We start from the raw sequence: 25987 nt of genomic DNA, 5'->3' as shown, positions 1-25987 counted from the left end.
GCTGAAGTGTGACAGACAGTTTTCTTCACCGTTCTCGGCGGATGAAATCACTCAGCAGCCCCCGCTGTGCGAAAGACCATGAGCCACAGTCCTCTGGGTGGGGGTAACATTCAGCGAATTCAAAAGAAACTTTGTGTAAGTGAAGGCATATAGAGAGGAGACGGAGAGAAGTGAAGGAGAAGTGACGAATAGATCGGGTACACTGGAGAGGAATGGGAGGAATGGACTTCTTTCAAATCAGTCTTGGCAGCGGTTCGATGGGAAAGGGTCCACGTCTCGTCCTCAATCTTTATGTTGGACGAAGGCCTTGAGAAGCTCTTTGTGCTGCTTCCAGTGTATGTATGTGCGTGCGTGTGTGTGTGTGTGTGTGTGTGTGAGAATAGGAACTGAGCTCCTACCTTAACAGCATGTGGCAAGAGTTGCAGGAGGTGATCCTGTCAAAGGTGTGCATTTGGAACTCGTGGAAGTTGTTAGTGCCGTTCTCAGGGTGGATGTTGGATCTGCACCAGAGACAACATACAGGAAACATTAGATCTACATTGGATCTATGAGACAACATACAGGAGACATTAGATCTACATTGGATCTATGAGACAACATACAGGAGACATTAGATCTACATTGGATCTATGAGACAACATACAGGAGACATTAGATCTACATTGGATCTATGAGACAACATACAGGAGACATTAGATCTACATTGGATCTATGAGACAACATACAGGAGACATTAGATCTACATTGGATCTATGAACACACTAAATTCAGAGCCCCTTAAAGATGCGACTTCGAAGATTTTAAGCATCGAAACGCTTCTGGAATGTCATCGTGAATTGAGAAGGACCAAGTAAATAACATATCCCCTCAAAAAGCAGAGCATTGCCCTGCTATAAGGCCTTAAAAATCTATTGTTTAGATTAAATATTACAAGAGTACTATTAAAAGACACTGAATCTTTGAACACACTCAATTCAGAACCTCTTGCAGACGCCTTATGGAAGATTTCAAGCACTGAAATACTTCTGAAATGTCACCATGAATTGAGAAGACCAAGAAAATAAAGTATCTCTGGGACAAGCTCCTTTGCATCTTTGATTCCTTGTCTTCATATTCCCCTAATCCACAATGTCTCATGACATATTTTATTAAACGTAACGATAGATTAAAGATTCAAAATTATGACGAGTTCTTGCTAGTTGGTAACTGCAACAGCTTTGGGCCAGTATGAAGTTTGAAAGTCTGGAAAATGAAACACCCGCTGGACATACTGCCCTCTAGAAAAATGAATGCTTAGCCTATAAGTGATTCAGCAAATGTGCTTAAACTAATAATCAGAGAATTCGCTGGAGCAAATGATATAATAAACACTGACCTCCATGTAGGTGGTACTGTAAGTTATAGATGAGCGCAAATGAATGAAGCAAAAGAGGGTTTTTGCTCGTTGCTGCCTTTGTTTCCATTCTTGAACTGGTTTGCACTTTGATGAAAACATCAATTTCAAAGCGAAAAATATTTTTCACTTATAATTGTGGCCAACAAGCTCCTCCGTGGCTAAAGTAGCATTTTACTGATATGGCTCTTTGAAGTGGGAAGAAGAGGAGAATTGCACGCAGACAGGCAAGGTCTGCTTGAAGTGAACGCAGACCTATTCTTGGCCCCTTGGGACATGGCTGAGGTGTGTGTGTGTGTGTGTGTGTGTGTGATTTGCCCAACTCTGCCCGTAGCAACAAAATTTAGGATGGTTCTATTTACTTAACAGCTTTCAGTATTACAGTACCTAAACACAATCATATTGTGACAGAAGCCCTTCACTTGATATGCACAGAGGCGTTGGTAAGAGCGATTTCTGAAATTCTAACATTTTGTCTGAGCAAATTGAAATGCTGTGACACATTGTCTGGGAAATCACTTCTAGAGGAAACTCCAATGAGATGGAAGAAAGTGTCAGAGAATTATAAAGAGATCAGAGATCATAAATTACTGGGAAATCCACAGTTTTAGGGGCGTCAGTCTGTAAAACCTGCAGTGAAACCTGCCTCACCGTGTCTTAAGGAGCTGCCAACCCACCTAAAACTATTTCATTAGTTTGGCTTTTAATGGAGAGTTTAAGCGTCCCATGATGGTCTAAATGCTGTTTCAGAGGCTTTTCCACCCTGACAAGAATAAAGTTTGCAGGAAACATTAGATTCTGGTTACACTGAAATATATTGAATATTAACACAAATATGGCAAATATGGTATCGGCCTTCAAAAACCCATAACGGTCTAGACCTAACCCTCTGCTCTGTTCAGAAATCTTTCCTATTAGCTTGCCTTTCTATCCCTCTTGCCTTCCTTCTTTCTGCTTCTTTCTGCTTGCACTAGGCAATTTTGTACGTTGGCGGCCCCAAATGGCAGCAACAGGTAACTGTTTGAATTTTGAAGGCTTCGAAACTCAGAAGTAGTTTGGATTTCGCTTTTAAAGAGTAACTAAACCACACCCAAATCTGTGGTGAAGCCTGACACCTAATGGTCACCTAATGGTGAAAAGTAGGGTACTGAACTGGCCAACAAAGGCTTCACCACAGATTTGGGTTTGGGGGTTTAGTTACTCTTTAAGTTTTAAGTTGTCAGTCCCTGTGGGCAGAGAAGTGTCCATACCTGACACCAGAATTTCATTTGGACCAATAGGATGAATCTACAGGATCTCAGTGTATGTTTGACATAAAGCTCTTGCCTAGTGCAGCTTTAAAGCAGTTTCAGCCTTACTTCGGTGTCCTCATGGCTGCTGAATCCTAGTCAGGTACCTAGTCAGTGGGTGGTTTGGAGGAAAAAAGGCAGCGCTTGAAAAAACAACTGTTCACAGATCAGTTATTAAGCCTCACCAGGGAGCGTGTAACTGTCTGGCAGTGCCTCTCTATCCTCCAGGCTCATTAATATGGCCCCAAAGTTAATCAACCAAAGCCTCTGTTTTCACAGTGTTGCATCACACCACATTTCTCCTTCTTACTCCTCATCTTCGCCTCCTCCTCAAGCCTGTTTCTTTCATTTCAGTTTAAAAAAAACGTATTTCCCAGATTGGATGGTCGTTTTTCTCTTTTATCTCCATTTTTCTTTCGATATTTTGTTTTTCGGCGTAATAGCAGCTGCTTGGGAGTCCCACGGCTGTAAACTGATTTTTGCTGCTGTCAGCTGTGGTTAGGAGTCTAACAATGCCCTGATCCGTTTACAGGTATCTGGGCTCAGGCTAAACAAAATCCAGGAAGACTGGGAGCCCACTGGTCTTTGGCTGTGGAGTTCTGGGAAAGGACGAGGTTGGGGTTTAATTCTGTATATATATTGTACATTGGTATATATAGTTTAATCTCTACCACATGTCTTGCACTGTCTTGTCCTTGTACTAGGGTTAGACCGATATATGGGTTTGGCAATATTGTCCTTTTATTAAAAATCAGATATGGTCCAGTCAGTGTTGTCACTCTGATGTGATGGATATGATGCAGTTTGCTTAGTTACATATTTACTGTAGAATTGATCAATACTGCACTGGTTGTCTATGGGAAGACCTTAACCTGAATTGAATCTAATGCAACATTTTGATCAGATTCTACACGAGTATGCATGAATACGATTATTATTATTATCTTAGGTTTCAGTGGAGAGTTTTAGTGTCCCATGATGGTCTAAATGCTGTTTCTGAGACTTTTCCACCCTGACAAGAAGAACATTCTGGGAGAAACACTGGACAGCTGTCATTTTTTAGATTGAAAATGGAAATGCACAAAACAGCTATCAGCAGCTCCAACCCTATCTTATACTGTACCATGTTTGTAAGTATGTACTGTGTTGCTGTGCATGTTGTCAATATCTCTCCGCGCCAATGTCTCCGAGACAAATTCCTGTACATTTCTTGTACTCGGTGGAAAAAGCGATTCTAATTCCATTGAATTGCTGCTTTATTTCACGCTTTTGAATGAGGGAATTGATCCCAGCCCGACTCCCGGCCCCCTACTGTAGATCAAACACAGGCTTCATTACAGCAATTCTGCTCAGTTAAATGTCCACATCCTCACAAGCCTCCCTGCAGTATATTTTCTTATTTTTAGAACCAGTTAAAACTGGTTATGGTTTATTCCCTTTTGTTTAATATCATAAGTTAATCACATCTCATGAGTCCAACTTTACTTTGGTACATTCTACCTTCCGTACGCTGAGCTGACAGTGTTGTGCATAAACTTGTCGATCTAACAAATAAACATTACGCTGCCTTCAAGGTGCTGTCAGAAATATCAGAATTACGAGATGAGCATGCATGAGCGATATAAAGAAGTGGGTAAATATGACAAAGAAAGCCGAGCTGTGACAATTATGTGCAGAGAGATTGGAAATCGTGTCAACAACTAATGTGATGATTATGTATTATATTTTGAATGAAACTATATAATTCCACATAAAAAATCCCAACTTCATTTTAAAGATTCTTAAAAAAATAGGCTATATCTCTAATGATACTTTGTTGTACATGTGTCCATATTGTGGAAGCAGGGGCAGTGGGTGGAGTGTGAGTGGGTTGGTTGGTTGTTTTTTTTGCTTTGTAGCAACTTTTGCACAGGGATTTTGATGTCGGTTTGACATCTTTGTCGGCTCTGTAAGCAGAATAGTTCCATATTTCAGTCCTGGCATCAGTTTCTCAACCAGTTTAGGTGAACTGGGATCCAGAGTGGTTGAATGTTTTAAGCTGTTTGACTCCGACTGCTGCAGTCTGCTGTCAAGAGCCAGACTGACACTTAGTCCATTCTAATCCTTCTTCTTCTTCTTGAAGCATTCCAAATCTGCACGTCCACCTGGTGGACTTCAACTGGAATTCAGCTTGCAGAACACATTTGGTGAAAGTACTGAACTTTTATAAAATTCCATATTGAATTCAATCTTTTGCAACAGTATTGAAGTAGTATGAATGCATGAATGCTGTGTATCAAATGCAACACCTGTGCTTTTCGTGATGGGTGCCGCATTTGCAGTCATGTTGTGGATTTGGAAGTTAAGCGTGTGTCTTGTGATCTGTGTCAAGTCTTTGTGTCGCAGCACTGTGTCCCTCATAAATCATCGAGTGGCCTAACTTGAAGAACAGGATGGGCGATGTGTGTGTGTTTTGGTGCTGAGACAAAAATACAGTGCAGACAAAGGGGCACACACACACAGACACACGCAGTCTTATCGTACTGTCATGCATGAAAGCACACACACGCTCAGACAGACGCACTCACATGGCCATGCCGAACTGCTCCAGCCACTTCTTTTTCAGCTCTTTGGTCTTGAAGAAGAACTCAAAGCCGTTCTGGCCCTGGTTGTGCGTGAGGTAGAATCCGTGGGACCACTGCAGCGGGGGGAAAGAAAAAAACACAACATTTGAGAGAGAAACAACACAGCAAACGAAGGGGAGAGGGTTTGAGGCAAAAGACAAAAACGGGAGAAAGAGAGAGGAGGGGGAGAGACGAGACGGGATGCGGAGAGACAGATGGAGGCAAAGAGATGCAAAATGAAAGAGGGGAAGCCGCGGGGAGAGAGACAGGCAGAGACGGGAACGGAGAGGAAGAGCGCGAAGATGGAAAAAGGGGGGCGTGGTAAGATGTGCCATACGACCGCCGGGCATCAGGACCCCGAAAAGCGAGCGGGGCCCTTTAATCATCTAACCATTAAGCACTTCAAAGGCTAACTATCGCTCTATTAGCCCCCGTGTCCAGCAGTGCGCTCTGTTTTTTTAGATCGCATCGCTAAACAGATGCTGGCGGGAAGCACTTTTTTTTTCCGGGTCGCGGTTCAAACAGTTTGAACTCGCAGCTCTCGGAGCTCGGAGGGCTAAAAACGTGCCAAGCTTTTTCTCGGCACTGTCAGGAAAAGCGTAACAGCTCGTCTTCTCCACTGGAAAAAAAAAGAAAAGGGAAGAGAAACTCTAAAGAGGCATTCCCAGTGGACGCAAAGCCTCAACAAAGATGCCGTCTCGCTATCAATTTGTAAAGAGACGGAGGAGGCGTTTGTCTTTCAGGTATTTGTTTGTTTCCTTGCGTTATGCACCCAGAGTGATACACGGTATATTTCGTTGCAGATCTGCCTGAAATACACACATGGAGCTGTTTCTCCAATATGGGTCAATGTGCAGGACCGGCAACTTTAATTTGAGCGTATTTTCATACATGGCAAATGCGCTGTTTTCGTCTTTCGTAGCCCGATCCTTTTTTATTTATTTTTTATTTGGGATTTGAAAGCAGATATACATGAAAAGATAAATACATAAACATCCACTTTTTTTTTCTTTTTTTTTGATACACAACAACCCCCCGCCCCTTAATTCCCCTCCCTCTCAAGCCCACATAAAGTGCACCCTACCTAGAAAAAAACAACAACAACAAAAAACAAACAAAAAAAACCAAGACTGATATTGAAAAAAATAATAATAATAATAAATAAATAAAATAAAAATAAATGTATATATATATATATACTGTATATTAGAACGGGCATCGTCAACACAACTGACATATTATGGCACAATGGTAGCTAATGATCGTAGCCCGATCCTGACTCAGAATAGAAGTCTTGGTTATTTCAATGTTCAGTAACACATTAACCCTAAAATACATGTGAAACTCATGCTTTAGCTGTCACATACTGTCAGTTGTTGTATTAAAAAGCTCCAAACAATCAGCTTCAGCGTGAAAAATGGCTTCGGTCCTGTGAACAAAGAAAGCCAGTAGTGGGACAAAAGTGTCATGCTTCATTTATGAAGTGGGACTTTAGCATCTTGATGCACAATGGTCATGCAGTGTGTGTGTGTGGCCATAACATTGGAAACGATAAGGTTTAAAGTTAGGCTTTTAAAGGCCGATACTGATATTTCCCACAGACAACCAGTGTAGTATTGATCAATTCTACCATGAATATGCAATCAAACAAACTGCATCATATCCATCATATCAGAGGTGGACGACACTGATTGGCTGATATCTGATTCTTAATAAAAGGCCAATATCGACTCCATATATCAGTCTAAGCCAACTAATGACTGCTATTTACAGCATCATTATTACCCAAATCATTGTTTCCTGGCAAGCCTGTAGTGTGATGTATCATTCCTCACAATGATTGGCAATATTACTCATTGCTGGGCGCTCACTCTCAGTGTGTGTGTGTGTGTGTGTATAATCAGCCCCAAAGCGGGGTTTAATGATAACACCATCTGGGAGAAGGAAGACTGTTCAAGTCTGCCACCGTTTCAATGTTATGTTGGTAAATGAACAAGACAATATAAAATGTGTGCTGGAACCACTTTGCACCAAATTAACTAAGAGCCAAATAGCCGAAAATATTTTTTGAATGAACTGTTTTGGATTTTTTTGTTGTTGTTGTCTTGTGTTATGAGCTGGAAAAAATCATTGCATGCAAGCCAATGGAGGCTAGTTACTGGTGTGCAGAACAGTGTTTCCCACAAGTCCCATTCACTCCAACTCACTCCAAATACAAGCAACCTCTGCACCATCTTTCAAGAAACCACCTCATTTCAAACTCTCATTTCATAAACCTGCATTTAACTGATAAATTGTTATAGCTCTCATTACGCTGAAGTAGCGTTGTTAATTGGCTTGTCAGGAGTCCAGCATGGTTTCTGCAGTTTTGCTGAGTCGGCCATAACGAGGCAATAATGGAGTCAGCGGTGCAAGACTTCCCTCCATTATAGCTGATTGGTTGTTATATGATATGCTTGTTTTGTTCTTTTTTATTTTATAGCACTTTGTAACTTTCATAAGTAAAGTTCTACTACTATTATTATTATTATTATTATTACATTTATCTATATTATATTAGCTCCAGAACAGAAACTGAGGTCCTCCAGTTGAGAGATTTTCTGCCTCCAAAGCAATTTCCTCTCTTAACTCCTGATCAAATGCTGGAATTTTGGAATAAATTATCATTCCCAGTTTCTATTCTTTGACTTAACATCCATGCCTAACTCCATAACGTGGGTCAGTGGAGTGGATTGATTGATAAACCACAGCCTTGAGTGGCTTAATGCTTATATAAAATGGTGGTAGCACACTATAAAATCAAAAAGAAGGGAAATGTTCCAAGAAATATTAGCTTTTTCAGTCAGTGTTAATGAAATGTGATTTTAGCAATATAGCACCTGAACAGTAGCTAAACAAAGGGGCTGCTAACCAATACATGAACTGTTTCAGGTGTGTGTGTGTGTGTGTGTGTTTAAATATTATAATATTACAGCATTGGTATTTAAATGAACTAGTGGTCACAGCCGTGTGTTTATTAGGGATTTCACAACGGCTTCAAAGTGACTCAACCAATCAGAAGTGAGGAGCGGATCAATAATCAATCCGTTTGTAATTAAAAACTAGAAGGTCTAAGTCACAATTTTCTCTCAATTGCCACACATCTCTGGTGCTATTGTTGAAACACACAATTTGTCTGTCAGCTCGGCTAATAAGCACAGACTTTTGAGGACTAAGCCAATAATAGCTGGGACAGACTCAAAATTGCAACGTAATACGAGGCCATTGTTGTCAGATGAAAGCTCTCCGTTACAACCAAATTTCCTCCGCATTGTTAAACTGGAAAAATAGGATTCGCCGTTTTGTGCAAATGCGAGCCATATCAAGACTGGCAGATAGAATAAAGCTACCTGTTTTGTTCCCCTTTTGACTTCGGCTTCATATAATTGAGGCTAATGACAGTGTTGGAGCACGTTTGAGTTAATACGCCGTCCCAGTGGCCTCGCCAAACACGGACACGAGTCCAAAGATAAGCTACTGCCAGAGAACGCCTGGGTCTTCATTTGAGCGCAGAGGGAGGCGCAAATGAAAAAACACAACTGGGACTGAACTATCGCTTAATTGAATTTCTCTCTCCGCTGTATTTGGCCATGTGGCTGGTGTTGATGTGCGGCTATGTGGCTTCTAGTGCAAGTCAAGCTGTTAAAATGTGTAGCGGTTGGGTTGCTGAATCGAGTGAAATCGGTGCCAATAGGTTTTGGGAGATGATGGCCAGATCTGAAACTTCAAAAAATGAACCAGATCTGGCCATCATCTCCCAAAACCTATTGACACCGATTTCAGTTTGTTTGTCTAAGTGGGAATTCACCTTGGTGAGGCAACCATGTATATTTTACAGGGTTCCCAATGTGGCCCTGAGGACTTTTCCATGACTTTCCACCATCAAGTCGAAGCACTTCCATGACCAAAAAAATTATTCTTTCATTTTTCTGACCCAGTGTTTCCTCCAGAATTGGATTCTTGTCAGGCTGGAAAAAGCCTCTGAAACAGTATTTAGACCATCATGGGACACTAAAACTCTCCTAATGAAAGTGTTCTAGGTGGGTCAGCAGCTCATCAAGGTAGGGAAAACTTTGGCATCAAGGGAAAGAGTCAACAGTTACCAATATCAATAGGGTGACATCATTATATAAGCCAAGTTTGTTTGTGTGCAGACCTTTCTGTTCTCCTTGTCCGACGTGGGGTTGTTGGTGATCTTGAAGAGGTGCAGGTCGATCACCTCTTTCATCTCGTAGTTGTCTCCTCGCCGCTTACAGACAATCACCGCCGCATCAAACAGGAAGATGTGCCTGTGGTTCAGTGTAAAGAACGAAGCAAACCTGATGCAAACTTAAAGCTACAATATGGAACTTTTTTGACATTAAAATGATCTGTCTGTGTCTACATACTTAAATCCCCTGTTTGCCTGAAATTGGCTTTTCAGTGATGTTGGGGATGTTTTGGGCCGTATACGATTTTTTATGGCTGTGGCCAGCACTGAAGTGGTTGTGGCTATCAAGGTGAGGCTAGTGGCTACAGAGCAGGGAACTTTGGTTCTCAAAGTGGGGTCCTGGGATCTCCCACATTCGAGAACTCCTGCTCTTAGGGACATTCACTTTATTTCTGTATCTGAACAGAGACAGGTTTCGTTTCCAGCAGCACTTTGGCTTGAAGTCACTCCGGCTCTGGCAGTGTTCCAACCAGAGGACCTGATTCTAGTTAAGTCACAGCCAGTCTGTCAGCCTGCCATCTCACCTATCCTGTTTAGCCCGTTTGTCCACCGAGGCCACCCGTACCTCCCCATCACCCTTGGGTCTCCCGTAGTTACTCAGAGGCTGATTCTGCAGAGGAAGTGGGAGAGAGAAAGAGACATAATAAAAGCCTTTTCTTATGACTTATTACAGTATATCGGAAGGTTATTATAGCATTTGGAAGAATACTGTGCGACTCAATCGACCGCGTCAGGTGGCTTACCAGGTTTTCGATGGATTTCTGATACTGATCTATTTCTCGCAACGTCTCATTGTCTCTCTTGACTTCATTCACGTACTGAGCCAAGTCCTGCACACAAAGCAGAAAACAACAAAGACTTCCCCTTTAACTTCAATGTATTTTGCTTGGAGCCCCAACACAAACTCTTTCCAATGCAGTTGGACCAAAGGTTTTGCTTCAGAAGCTTCAACATAGAGTGAACGTGAGTTGTTCGGAGTTCTTGCACTTATTCCTTTGGATTTGAAATTATACTATACGGTTAAAGTGCCGACTGCCAGCTTTCATTTGAGCAGTTTTTCAGGGTAAACAAACTATTAAGACTTATACAGTAAAAGTTGCATTCAGTGGCAAAGTCATTTTTTCATGTGTAGTCAAAAATTCTGAACATGCAACGACTTCTAGAAGCCGGCAAACCCATAAACACTGACAGACTGTACAATATCTTGTGTTCTCTTTCCAGCGTGTTTGCATTTCACTGTATCTGTTTGAGGATTTGGATGTGCAAACGGCTGTGGGTGTGCAATTTCAAGCCTACTTTTCTCTCCCGCTTTCCATTTCTAGCATCATTCCTAAATAAAAATTAAGGCCGGCCAAAGCTTGTGCACTAAAAGGCTCGAACACACGCTGAGAATAAAGCAAACATGTAATTGTGCTATAGGCGTTTATTGTGCTAAAGGAGCAGATTAAACAAAGAATCCAGCTGGCAGGCACTGTGCAAAAAAAAAAGGCATGGGCTCCCAAGCAGAAACAGTCCTGGTTTACATGGAGGATGGACTAATAACACCTACATCAATTAACTCCTTACTAATCAGACAGAACACACACACTTGGAGCCAGACATTAAAACTGCCGGAGCTGTGAAAAACAATGTTTAGCGCTGAGTTATGGAGGCGTATGAATGGTGAAATAGAACAAGCCAAATAATTTGCAATAAAATCTATGCAATTGATTGAGGGAGATTCTCCTCCACAACTGACGTGCGGATGTTGAAATTAATTTGTGTACAAACTGACTGAGTTATAGCAGCTTGTTGTATGCACAACAGGTAATGTCAGTTCCTGGTTGTATCGCCTGCAGCTAGCAAACAATTAGAAAGATGAACTGAACTGTACTGAACTACAGCAATAGACTATAATGTGTTGATTATGATGATTATGTCAGTGTGTGTGTCACCAGAAGCAGAACAGGCTGATAAACATGTTATGTCTCTTCATGAAGTAAATTTGAAATATTTAATATCAATGTTAAAGAGTAATTAAACCCCAAACCCAAATTTGTGGTGTCACCTTCTATAGAGTACAGCAGGTGGTGACATCACCTGGCACCAAAGACCAGCCAATAGCAGATGGCCAGTGCAGTACCCTCCTTTTCACCATTAGGTGTCAGGCTTCACCACAGATTTTTGTTTGGCGTTTAGTTACTCTTTAATTATATTGGTTATTATGGTGACTTTGGTGTCTATGTATTTGGTGTCTAAGGAAAAAAGCATAAAGACACTTTACACTGATTTCTGTTTATATAGGTGGTTGTTTGCCCGATCACTAACTCGAGGTCGTACTTCACCCTCCTTTTAATTTACTACATCATGCCCGGTCAAGTTCCACCCACCTTCATAGCATCCAGTGCCGTCCGCAGATTGCTCTTGTCAGCGGAGTCGTGCGTGTGCTTCACCAGCTCCTGTTGGATAAAAACACAACACAAATAACCCGCTGACCCGAGGCCGACTCCTCCGCCTTCCTTCACACGCTAAACCTCATTTGGCATGCAGGCCTCAGGCTCCTCTCTCTCTCTGTCTGTCTCTGTCAGTAACTCAGCATCACTCCAGACAACAGAACACGCTGTCATTAGCGCCCAGAAGGTGGAAAAGGTGAAGAGGAATGAAAAGCAACTGATAACGCAAAGACACATGTACAAACAGATGAACATCGGTCCAGCCACAAAATGTAATTCTTTGGCTCTAGATATGAAATGAAAAAGGCTACCGTGAAAGAATCCTGTCCTGCAATAAATCAGATTGTGTGCATGTGTGTGCGTGCTTTTATCTGCTTTCCCGGTTGTGTGTGTATGTGTGTGTGTGTGTGTATCTGAAATTGCTTTCCCGTGCCAGGCTGCAGCGTAAACAAGACATCTAGACCTCAGCAGCGGAGGATAAGGGAGGATGCCATGCATGTCCTTCATACAGGCCCATATAAACGGCCTCCACACACACACACACACACACACACACACTGAGCCGCGGAGGGAGATATATATGTCTGCTTGGCACTGCTCAAATCCCCGGTGTCAGTCAAGCTCAACCTGGGCATTATTATCACTAGCTAGGCGACAGAGTCCTATTTATCAAGCCCTGCTCCCACCTCCCCACATCCACACACAGATAGAGAGGAAGGCAGCGGTCAGACAGATAGCCGGGACTGCACATCATGGACTTATTGAGGGAATCGTGTTATGGTGGGTTCAGGGCGGGCGGGGGGGGGGGAAGGAATGATGAGGGAAAAGAGGGGGGGAAAGAAAGAAACACCAAGAGAGAGAGAAACTCCGGGAGAGAGATGAAGCGACAAGAGGCCATTGGGTTGGACAGGTTCCACAGCTGTCACCCTGTGGGAAATGATTCAAAGTAAACCCAGCGGCCGCTTTATTAGGTGGAGCTGGCCAGTAGCAGGTAGGACACCCATGTGTGCCTTCAGATCAGCCTGAATTTTTCCAGGCTTCGTGGATTCGACTAGGTGCCAGGAACGTTCCACAGGGAGCTCGCTCCATGCTGACTTAATAGCGTCACTCAGTTCCTGCACACAATATCTGATCTGTTGTAGTATATGGTGTATATGTAGTATGTATATTGTATGTAGTATGGTATATGGAGTATGCTGATGTAGCATGGTTTATGACATGTATATGATATGGTATGTGTAGACCTTTGAGACATGCTTGTGATAAAGAGCGATATATATAAACTTTACTTGACTTGATATGGGGTTGAGATCTGAGGGTATCTGCCAGTTTCAGAAAGGCTTATTTAATTTTTTTTAACTTTTTAATGCTACCTGGAATTGGATTTAAGACCAATTTAAAAACCAAAACATAGAAACAAAGTTGGTAAAAGCAGCTATTTCTGATTGAACATAGCTGATGAAAATTCTGAAACCATAAATGAGCAGTATAAGAAAAAGGACACCAGGGAATTAAATGTAAAGGGACATGAAGTCCAGTTGTGTTTAGTAAAGCAGATAGGATGCAGATTGCACTACAAACCCTGTTCTGTATTATTTAAGAGTGGACATGCAGTGCAAAGAAACCTGTCATTGAACAGTGAAAAACATAAGACCTCTAATAACTGTATTGAAGACATTTTAATACTTTTTAAGAACTTTCCCTGATAATGTAAATGCCCCAAACTAAGCTCAGCTAGCAGTTTGTGCCTCATAAACAGCTGTAGAGCTTCCAGATTACTCCCTGATGATCTGATGAAGTCCGTCCCACCAAACCACACACACACACACAAAGAAAAGCAAAAAATATATAAATAAATAAATAAATGAACCCCCCCCCGGCTGACCGGTCCAGTGGAGCGAGGCAGAGGTGCTTCGTCACACACACACACACACACACACATACACACACACACACACCCTTTCCATCAGGAGACAGGGCCCAGAGGCTGCTGCTGCTTCTTCTCTTTTCGCCAACTTATGGCACAGCAAACACACACACACACACACACATACACACACCACCTTCCGCCTCTGACACGTCCAGTGGGATGGAGTATAACAAGTGTACAGTGTGTGTGTGTGTGTGTGTGTGTGTGTGTGCGTTACACTGAAGCAACGCATGTTGACTCCTTTTTACACAAACATACAGGTGTACATTCACTCTCTCACACACACACACACACACACACATACACAAGCACGCACAATTGGCACTGTGACAATTAGGCATTAGCAAAACATGCAACATGAGAACGTTCACCCTTTCAATCATGAAAGCACTAGAAATACAACATATCCATATCATAAGATAAGCAATACATTGAATATGTTATGAGAGATAAAGGTGTCTGAGCTTTGTTATTAATAACACATTTCAGATCAGGAAAATAACTGAAAAGAGAATGTGTTCTTTCTCAACTACACACACCTTCCCACCTTCCTGCTGCCTTCAACGTGAGTTTCCACACTGGTGTCTGCCTTAAGTAGAGCCTCAGACTCCCACTATTTCACAAATAATTCACCCCTCTCTCTCTCTCTTTCTCTCTTTCTCTCTCTCTCTCTATCTCTCTCTCTCTAGCTGTTTGTCTCTCTCTTTCCTGGCTCAGATTCTCCATTTCCTCTCTCTCCTAGTCCTTGATCGTCTTGATCGGATGACAATTATGTGCAGGTCACTTCAAAACTACAAGACAGAAACCACCAAAATAGACAAGAGGACTCTCTAAGCCCCGAAGGACGATGGAGGAGGGGGATGAAACGTGGACAACAGCACCTCTGGTGGACATATGGAGTAGTGCACCATGAGTCCTCTTGCTCCTACTGTGTGTTGAGCTTGATTGACAATGATGGAGCCTTTGATGAATCAAAACCTCCCTGGTGGGGCTGGATCATTTACTGTCAGTCAAGTAGCTAAGCCAATGAAGGCTCTTAACTTTTAGTTCTGTGCTACTTTGATGATTTACAATGACGGTGAGTGACATTATACACAGTTGTAAAGTAGCTGAGGATGTGTTTCAGTGGTAATACAGGCTGATAGGCGGGTATATAAGTCTACACACAGACGTGGATAAACTAGCATATAGCCTCCACTACACAGCTTGTTGTACATTACATTGCTGTGAAGCTTTAATACAAATACATTCACTACAGCAACATTAAAGGGGAACACCAGCCATTTAAAAAAAAATGTAATATTGTTCAGAAGGTAATAGAACATAATAGAAGAGACAATGCCACATGCTTATGCTTGTGTTTTCACTGAGAACATCATCACAGTATAAATCCATTGCCTTCCAATGGGAGAATGAATGGAGTACAGAACTTACTTGAATGGAGTACAGAAAAACTTTCTGTCACAATTTGAATTTCTTTAACATATAACACAGAAAAACAATGCCATACCTTTCTGAGTTATTTGGCTGCCTCTTCTATTATGCTCTATTATAATATTCATGTTTTTTAAATGGCCAGTGTTCCCCTTTAAAACATTACAATCAAAGATGATCAAGTCATCCTGAATAGTAGGAGTGCTGTACCTGCAGGAGGAGGTGGTACTTCAAGACTCGCTGCATAGGAACCACCAGCAGATCCCTCAGTGTAAACTTGCCATAGTTGGCTCTCTTTGAGCATTCCTGCACAAAGAAAGCAAAACGGAATCATCTTATGTCTGAATATGTCTTATTGTATCTCCAGAATGTCTGCTTTTCAGGGGTTAAGAAAAACAGCCTTGTTTTGGGTTGGATGACAATGTGCTTTTGAGTTTATCCAGTGGGGTTTTGAAAGGGTTTCATCAGCCCACAAGGTCAGAGAATTTCCTCAATCCAGAGAGGAGCATGTAATCCTTCTGAAGATAAAACATGAAAACCACCAAAATTGGAGATACAAGGTTTTCGCCTTACAATGATAATCCACTTCTTATGGCACAAGGGATTGTTAGTTACATCACATCATATATTGGTAAATTACATATTGCATCTTTTATTGTATAGTATTACATCTAATATATAATCAGAACCAGGGAAATATCTCATTTTCTGTACAGCTAAAAGTAATATTGTATGTAAAATGCATGAGCAGTCTACCCTAGTGGTTCCCAAAGTGGGGCCCGGGGACCACCAGGGGTCATTGAGGGAATTCCAGGGGGTCCCCAGAAAAATGAGCAATAGTTTAATTTCACTCCCTAGAATTTTGCTCTTAGGTTTCATCCTGTTGGTATCAGCTCACCTACAGTATATACAATTCTGTACCAAGGCATATCTAACAACAAATATCTTCTCAGATGGGGTTCCATGTCCTTAAATCTTATTAAATGGTGTATGTGGCCTAATGCAGCTCTAATTAAGGGGGTATTGAAATGAAAAAGTGTGGGAACCCCTGGTTAGTGTTTTGTAAAAAACTGTAATTTATATTGTCAGCTGTGGTGTCATCACCTGCAATGCCTCAGGTATACACTTGAGGGCATTCTATGACCATTCTAAGATGTTGAGAAATGAACACTTATGTCTGCTGCTGCAAAAATAATCATTTACTGACACTAAAAGCATGAAAAATGTTACCTCTAGCTTCATGCGTACGTCCTCCCTGTCTTTGCAGATGTCATCCAGAGCAGCAATGGCTGTTTCTACATGGCTACAGTATTTCCCATAGATCAACAACCTGGAACAGACAAGGCACATGAAGGAACAGCAAGAGGATAGAAGGGCAGACAGGGTATCTGCAGGTTTTCGGAAAGCCAAACTTAAGACTTTTTAAGACCTTTTTAATGCTCCCTGGAATTTAAGACGAACTTATAAACCAAAATAAAGAAACAAAGCTGGCAAAGCGAATGAAAGTTCTGAAAATGGGCAGAAAAGGGTCAAGAAATTAATTTAAAGGGACCTGATGTCCAAGCAGATAGGATGTATATTGTATTTCTAACCCTAAAATTTTGATTATTTATTTTAAGACTTTTGCAGACTTTATAAGGACCTAAAGAGAAGACCCTGAAAGAGAAGAGAGACAAGGACCTAAAGAGAAGACCCTGAAAGAGAAGAGAGAGAAAGAGTCGTATATGCGTACCTCTCTTTGAAGGTGATGAAGATCTGGTAAAGATTCTGGGCACTTTTGTGTTGGACTGAGTCTTGGACTTCTACCAGGAGACTTTTGTGAACTTTCACCAGGTCCTGCAGGCCAACAGCAAAGAAACTTTACTGCTTCTGCGCATGATTTTTTTAAAAATGAAATGCTTTAAGTGTGACATATAGTCCAGGGTTAGATTAGTGGTTCTAGAACTTGGGACCGCCCCTAAAATGAACCGATACTCTTGGGACCATGTTGCAGGCATAAACATACAGAAAAGTTAACTTTGACCACAAATGATGGCTTTTATTTTCTCTTTTCAGGCTATTTTACTCATTTAGATGCATCTCTCTGGCAGATTTAAAACCGTGAAAATGAATCTGCATATTAAAAATAAGGTTGAGAACCGAAAGATGATGGCTTACCGGAATATTCACAAACACCTTCTCCATCTCCACCGTGGAAAAAAACATGGTGAGGGGCGTCATAAAGTGCTGCAGCAGAGAGAGAGAGAGAGAATGCAAGAGAATGAGGCTCGTCCCTCCAGAATAAGAGTGGGAAAGTCATTTTGAGAGCGGCTATTATATTATGGGGCCAAGTTGCAAACGGCTGCCGTCAGCAAAAACAAGAGGCCTGTCTGGGTCACGACAATAATCTCATTTTCAGAGTTTGCAATATAATGATTTCCTCTCAGAACTCCCCCCCCCACCCCAACCCCGACGCATAGTCACCTCTACATCTCAAAGGGCCCAAACTAAATTCCACCATCTACTTCATATCGAAAGTCATCTACTGAGACACTCCGCTGGGAAATCAGGCGAGGGCTTTTTTTCCAGACGTGAACGTACACGAGAGAGGGAAGACAAGCAGCGATGATCAGGTGGTGTGAGATGTGGGGGGCCACCCATCGTCCTGGTAAAAAGTGCATGGTAGGTGGAAAACATCCATGACAACAGGGCTTTTTTCAGAGTTTTTTGGTCTTCTGGAGAACCTTATTCTCACTGGTGATAGGTTCCTTACTCAGAAAAAGTACGATATTACTCGTTCAAAAGTGAGAATATTTCTTTACTCATTTCTCTCTGGGAGTAGAAATTTGTTACACTACTCGTTACTTTTGCATAGGAATGGGACGATATATTGAACTTCAATATATCGCAATGCAAAAATGTGACAGTGCATATGGTGGGGCAGGAAAATGAATCATGATATTACATTTTATTCTGCTGTAGTAACCACAAATGAGACGTCATGACCATCACAATTTCACAAGCTCTCCATCCAAATTATATAATTTATGCTTTGTAATGACATTTTTAAATTGTTGTTTACATTCTAGCAAGCTAATGCCATGGCTCAGAAATAAACATAATTCTGCACAGTCAGACTTTGTTGTCACTGAACTTTTATTTATTACATCGTATCGTGGTTGTACTGAATAGTGATGCCCATATCGCATATCGAATTGTATCGTGAGATAAGCATATCGTCCCATCCCTACTTTTCCATTACACCCCCAAAATTGGCAAGTACATCTCCCCTTCCCTTGTAAAATCAGGATAAGTTAGTTCCCTCTCCTTTGAATGAACAGGAAAACAAATTAATGTCCAATGTTCTTGCCGTCCTTTTACTGGAAAGTAGTGGGAACACTTCCACCCACAGAAAGTCAACTTCACTACCATTTCTGGTCTAGTCTAGCTAGAGGAGGATGACTACCTCACATGAATCAGGTCAGGGATGGAGGTGGGATACAGTTTTTGGATTGATTGGTAATATTATTACTGATACTGAAATTAGAAATTAATGTGTCATCCAGTAGGTTAGAAGGGCAGGGTGAAAAAAATCAATACACCAATACATTGCGATTTTATTTTTTCAGATTCAGAGTCAATTCTGTACATCCTGATATCGATACTTGTAACCCCTGTTCATTTGCAGAAGAGCAGGTTTCACTTTTCACTTTTACACAGACCGGCTTGTGGTTGTAAATCTGAATACTAGTGTGTTTGTTTCTACAAGTTATGTCATTGCGCTGAGATTTTCTGGATATATGACTGCAAATTTCAGTCATACATACAAAGTATCATATCATGGCCCATAGTGTTGATGTTGAATCGTATTGTGAGGTCCTCGACAATACCCGACCCTATCAGTCAGTCAGTCAGTCAGTCAGTCAGTCAGAAGACCAGGCAGTCAGTCTTTCAGCCTGTAAACCAGCCAGCCAGTCAGTACCTTCTCTATTGACTCCAGGGTCTCAGTGTACTTCTCCTCTGTCTGCTTGATCTCTGTTAGACAGCAACTCCTGATGTCAGTCTCCACCTGCTTCTGGAACGCCTACACACACACACACACACCCACACACACAGATCTGTTACTGCAGGTCAGTGCCGTGGGCTGACAAACTGTTGAGTCTTCAGCCAGATGTGGCCAGTGCAATCCTTTGAGCGAGGTCAGAAAAGCACACAAGGAATAAAGATAAATAAAAAAAATTGTTAAAAGATAAAAATAAAGAAACAAAAATCTGGCAAAACCAGCCTATTTCCAACTGAACATAGCTTATGAAAGTTCTCAAACTATTACAGAGCACTATAAGAAAAAGGACACCAAGACATGAAATGTTCAAGGACATGATATCCAACTGTGTTTACTAAAGCAGATGAGATAAAAACATGTTTTGAGTCTTGTATTACTGTAACCCTGTTCTGTTTACAGCCCTGCACTCACCACTGAATGTAAGGGTTAGGGTTAGTCTGTCAATACCACTGTTTGATTTCATTAAATTATTCTTAATTAAAAAGAAACCCAATTCTGAGTGAAAAAGAAACCTGTTATTACATATTGGAGTGGAAAAAGACTTCAACTATCTTTATTTAAGACATTTTAATACTTTCTACGCCTTGAGGATTAACCAAATAATTCTAATCATTTATGAAGCTACTGGTTGCTGGTAGCCTGTGCACTGCACTGCAAAGTTACATTGTAAAGCGAAGTAAAGCTGTATAAAATAGTTAGTAGCTTAAAGCTGCACACGGCAATTTTGACCATTGACGATTGGCAGTAAGTGGTAACTGTTTAAATTTTGAGGACTTCACTACCCAGAAATCCTGTGCGGTGATGTCAGTAAACTAAATGTCTTCTTCTTAATGTGTGGTTGGGTGGAATGGTGAACAGGTTCAGCCATCATTGATGAGTCCAGCTTGGTAAAATGCATGCTACTGAAATGGCCATCTGCTATTGGCTGATCAGGTGACAACAGGTGGTGACATCACCTGGCACCAAAGATCAGCCAATAGCAGATGGCAAATTCAGTAGCATGCTTTTCACCATTAGATGTCAGGCTTTACACAGATTTGGGTTTGGGGTTTAGTTACTCTTTAAACTATCTTTAACAAATAGTATACATTTTATTTAAACATTTAATTGCTTTTATTCAGCAACGTCCTGCTCTACATTCATAGACACTGACTAGTAAAGAGTGGAGTGAGGTTAAGGAGAGGTGGACTGACCGGCGGAGGGACGGCTTCTGTCTTCATCAGGTCCTCATAGATCTCTCCGCCATCTTCATCATCATACACACAGTCATACAGATCCTCCTCATCCTCCACCCCGTTCTCACTGGAACACACACACACACACACACACACACACACACACAGTAAGACATGATACTGACATTGCAATACAGCTTCATCACAGCGACACTGTCACACTACAGGTACATGATCACAATGACGCCATCACAGCTTTTTGAATCTCAGTGTTATTGTGAGGGGGTGATAGCTTTTACTCGTCATGCTAACCACACACACACACACACACACACACACACACACGCACAGTGCTGGTTTTAAAAACATGGATTTTAATTCTATTGAGCAAATCTTGTTAGTCTGGGACAACACTTAATCCAAGTCCGTGAAAGCGGCTCAGGAACATACACTCACTCACTCACTCACACACACACACACACACACACACACACACATAAAAAAAGAGTGTGAAGCCACAGGCCCGTTCTGACTGCCCACATCTGAGCCAATTACCTTAGCAGCTGGACTAACCCAGCATGACTCACAGTGTGTGTGTGTGTGTGTGTGTGTGTGTGTGCGTGTGTGTGTGTGTGTGCATGCGTGCGTGTGTGTTCTTGTACTTCTATCCGTATGAGGATCAAATGTCCTCACAAGGACAGAGAGATGAGAAACATTTTCTGGTCCTCAGCGCTACAAGGAAATTTGAAGTGAAGATTAGAATAAGTTTCTGTGGCTCCATCAGATGCTGTAGCCTCCTCATCTCTTCTGGCTCTACAGCAAATGCTTTTAAAATGGAAATCAGCCATCGCACCCTTGATGGGGGGAAGATGTAATGGCACATCACAAGTCCGAGAAATTTAAATAGTCCAACAAGGACATTTTTCAAAGTATGGCAATCATTTAGCTTCTATTTTGAACGTAAATGTCGGGTAACACTTTATTTGTAAAGTAGATGTTCAACAAAGTATCACTTGCCTATTTGGTGCATCTCCACAGACTATGTAACCCTAACCTTTGACCCCATTTTTAAACCTAAACCCAGGATTAAGAATTAAGTTGAGATCAGGGTGAGGGCTAAATGAATACATCAAGTTTTGGGGAGATTGGCCCATAAAATGATGAAAACATAGACACCAAAATCATCCAAGTGTCCCTGGTAGATCATTAGCTCCTCAAAAGTGAGAACATGAGAAATGGTAGCTCCAAATCAAAGTTATAAGTAAATTTAAATGAAATGTGTCCAAGTCTGGCAGTTTTGTATGGATTGATGAAATTTACACGAAATATGATATAAAAATAATGTGCTGTTTGGAACTAGCATGGACTACTTTCCCTGTTTTCATAGAAAGTAAAGGAGGCGGATGATGGGAGACTGTGCACAGCTAAAAATCACTGCACAGCGGATGAACACATGGTTGCTCACCTGAAATAGTTCCAAAATAAACCTAGCTATATTAGCTATATTGAGTTAATAATAATTTTCATCTTTAAAATGTATGAATCTACAGGCCATAGAATAAAAACCACTAAGAACTAACTACCCAAACTCCCAAAAAGCTGTATTCCTTTCAAATGAGGCAATGTGGTGGTGAGAGTTAAAGTCAAGTCAGGTCAGTCAGGTCTTCGCAAGTATAGCAATACAAATATGTGTGTTTCTGTGTGTCTTTGCATGCTGTCGGTGTGCATTTGACTGCTGCTCAGCGCTGAGCAGATGGGAGTTGAGAGCTGAACATGGGTCTGTTCAGCGTAATCCAGGCTGCCACTTCCACCTCCCATCCACTGCTGGCTGCTGTCAGGCCGGTGTTCTCCTCTCTGTCACTACTGACTGGTAGGCTGCCTCCTCCTACACTAGGAGCTGTCAGCGCTAAACATAGACCACAGCACAATGTCAGCGCACCGGCTTCCCAAAAGCAGCAGAACAGAAAGATCGTCTCTCTGCACCGGCTTACACTGGAACACATTTAGCTCTGTGCTAAATTGCTTTTGAAAAATCCGGCCCGTATTTTTGCATATTTATATATTAGCAAATATTTATTTTCTTAGACTCCAGTAGTAACATGAGATTCAGTGGAGGCTAGGTATAGACCGATATAGGCCTTTTATTAAAAATTGGATATGGTCCAGTCAGTGTTGTCTGCCTCTGATATGATGGATATGATGCAGTTTGATTGATTTCATATTTATTGTAGAATTGATCAATACTACACTGGTTGTCTATGGGAAGACCTTAACCTGAACTGATTCTAATGCAATGCATGCATGAATATGATACTGAATATCGGCAATATATTCAACATTGAATATTGAATATCGGGTTGGGTCGGGTCGAGGAGAGAAGAGAAGAGAAGAGAAGAGAAGAGAAGAGAAGAGAAGAGAAGAGAAGAAACCTACTCCATGAGGTCCTCCAGGTGGTTGTAGATGTCCTCATCCTCAACACTGTCCTCTGTTGGAAAGGGCCTTTAGAAGGAAAAAACACAAAGCACACTGAATCTTCTATCGTATTGTATCGTATTGAATCATATTGTATCGTATTGTACCGTATCGCATCATGTAATATTGCATCATATCATATCATATTTCATTGTATTGCATCATGTCATATTGTATCGCATTGTATACACATATATATGTATATTTATATCTCATAACACATCATATATTGTAGCAGATCATATCTTATATATCACATATATTAAATTGTAATTTAGACTAGGGCATCAGTTCTAGTTATCACATCATCTTTTCATCCCATCATCCCATGTCAGCATGTTTGACAGCTCTTACAATCTTTACAATATAAATGAACACTGAAATGCAGTAACGTCGAGTTAAAATATCAAAATGATGATGCAAATTCCAAATTATGCAAAGGTACATGTTGTATGTGGCAAAAAAAAAAATCAACTCTTAGACTATGACATACCTGTTTCCAGTTTGCTGTGCAGCCACTGTGTGGGAAAGTTTGGAGAGTGTGTCCATAACCTGCAATGGGAATGAAAGATATGTTATTGAAATTATAATATTTTTAGGAGATAAAAAAGGAATGCAGCATGCTTATAATAACACCTTCACATACATAGCATGGGAAGCATACAACTATTCATGGGGCTAAAATGCATTGGGCCCTTTTTACCTTTGATTTCTAGAATATAAAATAGAATAGAATAGAATAGAATAGAGTCTTGTAACTGATCTAGGTTGCTGAGTTTGTGACTCAGCTACACACTGATGCTGTATTCCTGCAAAAAGTCACATGAGGGCAGCATTCTCAAACACTACAGCACTGCTACTAACACTTAACTGTGCTGTTTACTGCACTAACAGCAGAATACCTGCACTATAGGTATATGAATCATTTCCAGTGGTGATAGACAGACCAATCATGATCTTGCATTGCAAGGAATGAAGAAGAGTAGGAATCCTACCCTATTTGACTTGAATTATAAGACCCACAAAACCCATTTGCAACACATATATTTTTCAAAAAACACATGGTGGTAAAAAGTGACTTTAGCGATACACAGTCGGCATTCAGCAGTACAATGAAAGCAGGGGAGAGTCAGATGAAATGATTTGCTAATTGATCTTGTTGTCGTAATGAAGTTAGCGATGTGTCCTGCTGGCTAGACATGATTGGCATTTGTATGACATGTAATTTCACGCTGCCGTGCTCAGTCATGGCAATGCCCTTGACCCTGTGTGTGTGTGACCTGCCTGATTAAGCACCAGTGAACCCGCCTGCTGAATGAAGTATGAAGCTGTATCATCGCTCGACACGTTTTGTCCCGTAACGGCGTGCAACTCACTTTCATCCCTTTTTGTGGCTCATCTAGTGACTAATAAACACGCAGAGGTACGGATGAAAGCATGAATGCACGTGCATGATGCTCTCTCTCTCTCTCTCTCTCTCTCTCTCTCTCTGTCTCTCTCTCACTCACACACACATCACAGATACATCATGGATACATTTGCCCTTGAGCATAAGCTCTCAAAGATCGATACTGATCACAGGACCAGGCCTTTCCCTCCCCCCACCAGTAACGAGCGATAAAACAGTGGTACACAAAGGAGAGGGAGAGGGCGAGAGGGTGAGAGAGAGAGAGAGAGAGAGAGAGAGAGACAGAGAGAGAGAAATTTAATTTCTGCTGGCATCCCCCATAAGCCACTATATGCTCCTGACATCCCTGGGACAAACTATGTGACTTGCATACAGTGTGCTGTTGTAGTGGGATTAGGGTTCAACTGATATGGGATGCTGAATACCAATTGGATTGAAGCTGTAGATAGACAGTATTTTAGTATCAGTAGGTCTACTCAGTGTTTCCCACAGGATTGTATTATTGTCAGGGTGGAAAAACCTCTGAAACAACATTTAGACCATCATGGGATACTAAAACTCTCCACTGAAACTCAGGATATAATGCGTTATATCCAATCAAAATGTTGCATTAGAATCAATTCAGGTTAAAGGCTTCCCATAGACAACTAGTGTATTGATCAATTATACAATATGTAATCAATCAAACCGCATCATATCCATCATATCAGATGTGGACGACACTGGACCAGATCTAATTTTTAATAAAAGACCAATATTAGCCCCATATATCTGTCAAAGCCCAAGTGTTATCATCACAGAGAGAAGTGGCAGCCAGGCAACAGAGCAGTTTGTGACGTGTGGCTCTGATGAAAGGAGGAAATATTAGCGGGAGTCATATGAACAGCTGAACGGTGGGAGGGTGCAGTGTGTCGGTGACAATGCTACAGTAGATCTACAGCAGCGGCTGATTACACACCATTAGAGAAGGCGGCGATAAACAAAGAAGCAGTGAGTCATTATGATTTAGTCGTGTGTATCATATGGAGCGGAGGAGCACTGATTATGTGCTGATCGTTTTATAACAATCCTCAAACAAATAAAAAATCTAAATAATAGTAAATGATAAGAAAAAAACTGAAAATAACCTACATAACATATAGGCTAAAAGATATGGCTTCTCATTTTTTACACTGATCAAGCTTGTTCAGAATACTTTAACAGATAAAAACAGCTTTTCAGAATAGGTTAACAGATAGAAAACAGTGTGGTAGGTTAGGCCTAATAAAGCAAAACGACATTCAGCCTGCATAGCCAAAGCTCCTCTTCTAAACAATAGTTGCTATGACTATGAACTTCACAAATAGCAGCATTTCCAGACAATCTTTGTTCTGCTGGAAAAGCTTCGTATTGCACCAAAGTGTGTGTCATTAAAGTAATGACAGCTTGATTTACTGATTCGAGTACGAATACAACCGAGCTGGACCAGCGCCAATCCCTACACTGCAGATACTATCGGTGCACATCTAATATGTAGTATATGACCGAACTTGCAGTCACTTGATGTTGAAATCGCAACTT

At 41.3% G+C, this 25987-nt stretch overlaps 1 protein-coding gene across 1 annotated transcript in view; it reads right to left on the bottom strand.

Annotated features, from left to right (window-relative positions):
* The window catches only part of vav3a (vav 3 guanine nucleotide exchange factor a), a 91394-nt gene that overhangs the window by 25910 nt on the left and 39497 nt on the right, over positions 1-25987 (bottom strand). Inside the window, exons 3-16 of the mRNA XM_078291549.1 lie at positions 23513-23571; positions 22981-23046; positions 20566-20674; positions 19292-19393; positions 17488-17556; positions 17024-17166; positions 16561-16741; positions 15541-15636; positions 11904-11972; positions 10278-10364; positions 10059-10144; positions 9481-9613; positions 5250-5359; positions 399-500 (exon numbers count right to left, since the gene is read on the bottom strand). Of these exons, the coding sequence (XP_078147675.1) occupies positions 399-500; positions 5250-5359; positions 9481-9613; positions 10059-10144; positions 10278-10364; positions 11904-11972; positions 15541-15636; positions 16561-16741; positions 17024-17166; positions 17488-17556; positions 19292-19393; positions 20566-20674; positions 22981-23046; positions 23513-23571 (1412 nt within the window). The remainder of the gene's footprint in view (positions 1-398; positions 501-5249; positions 5360-9480; positions 9614-10058; positions 10145-10277; positions 10365-11903; positions 11973-15540; positions 15637-16560; positions 16742-17023; positions 17167-17487; positions 17557-19291; positions 19394-20565; positions 20675-22980; positions 23047-23512; positions 23572-25987) is intronic.

The sequence above is a fragment of the Centroberyx gerrardi genome, chromosome 22 (genome assembly GCF_048128805.1).
Source record: "Centroberyx gerrardi isolate f3 chromosome 22, fCenGer3.hap1.cur.20231027, whole genome shotgun sequence".
NCBI lineage: Eukaryota > Metazoa > Chordata > Actinopteri > Beryciformes > Berycidae > Centroberyx > Centroberyx gerrardi.
Note: the sequence above shows the minus strand (reverse complement) of the source record. Positions and strands in the feature narration are given on the sequence as shown.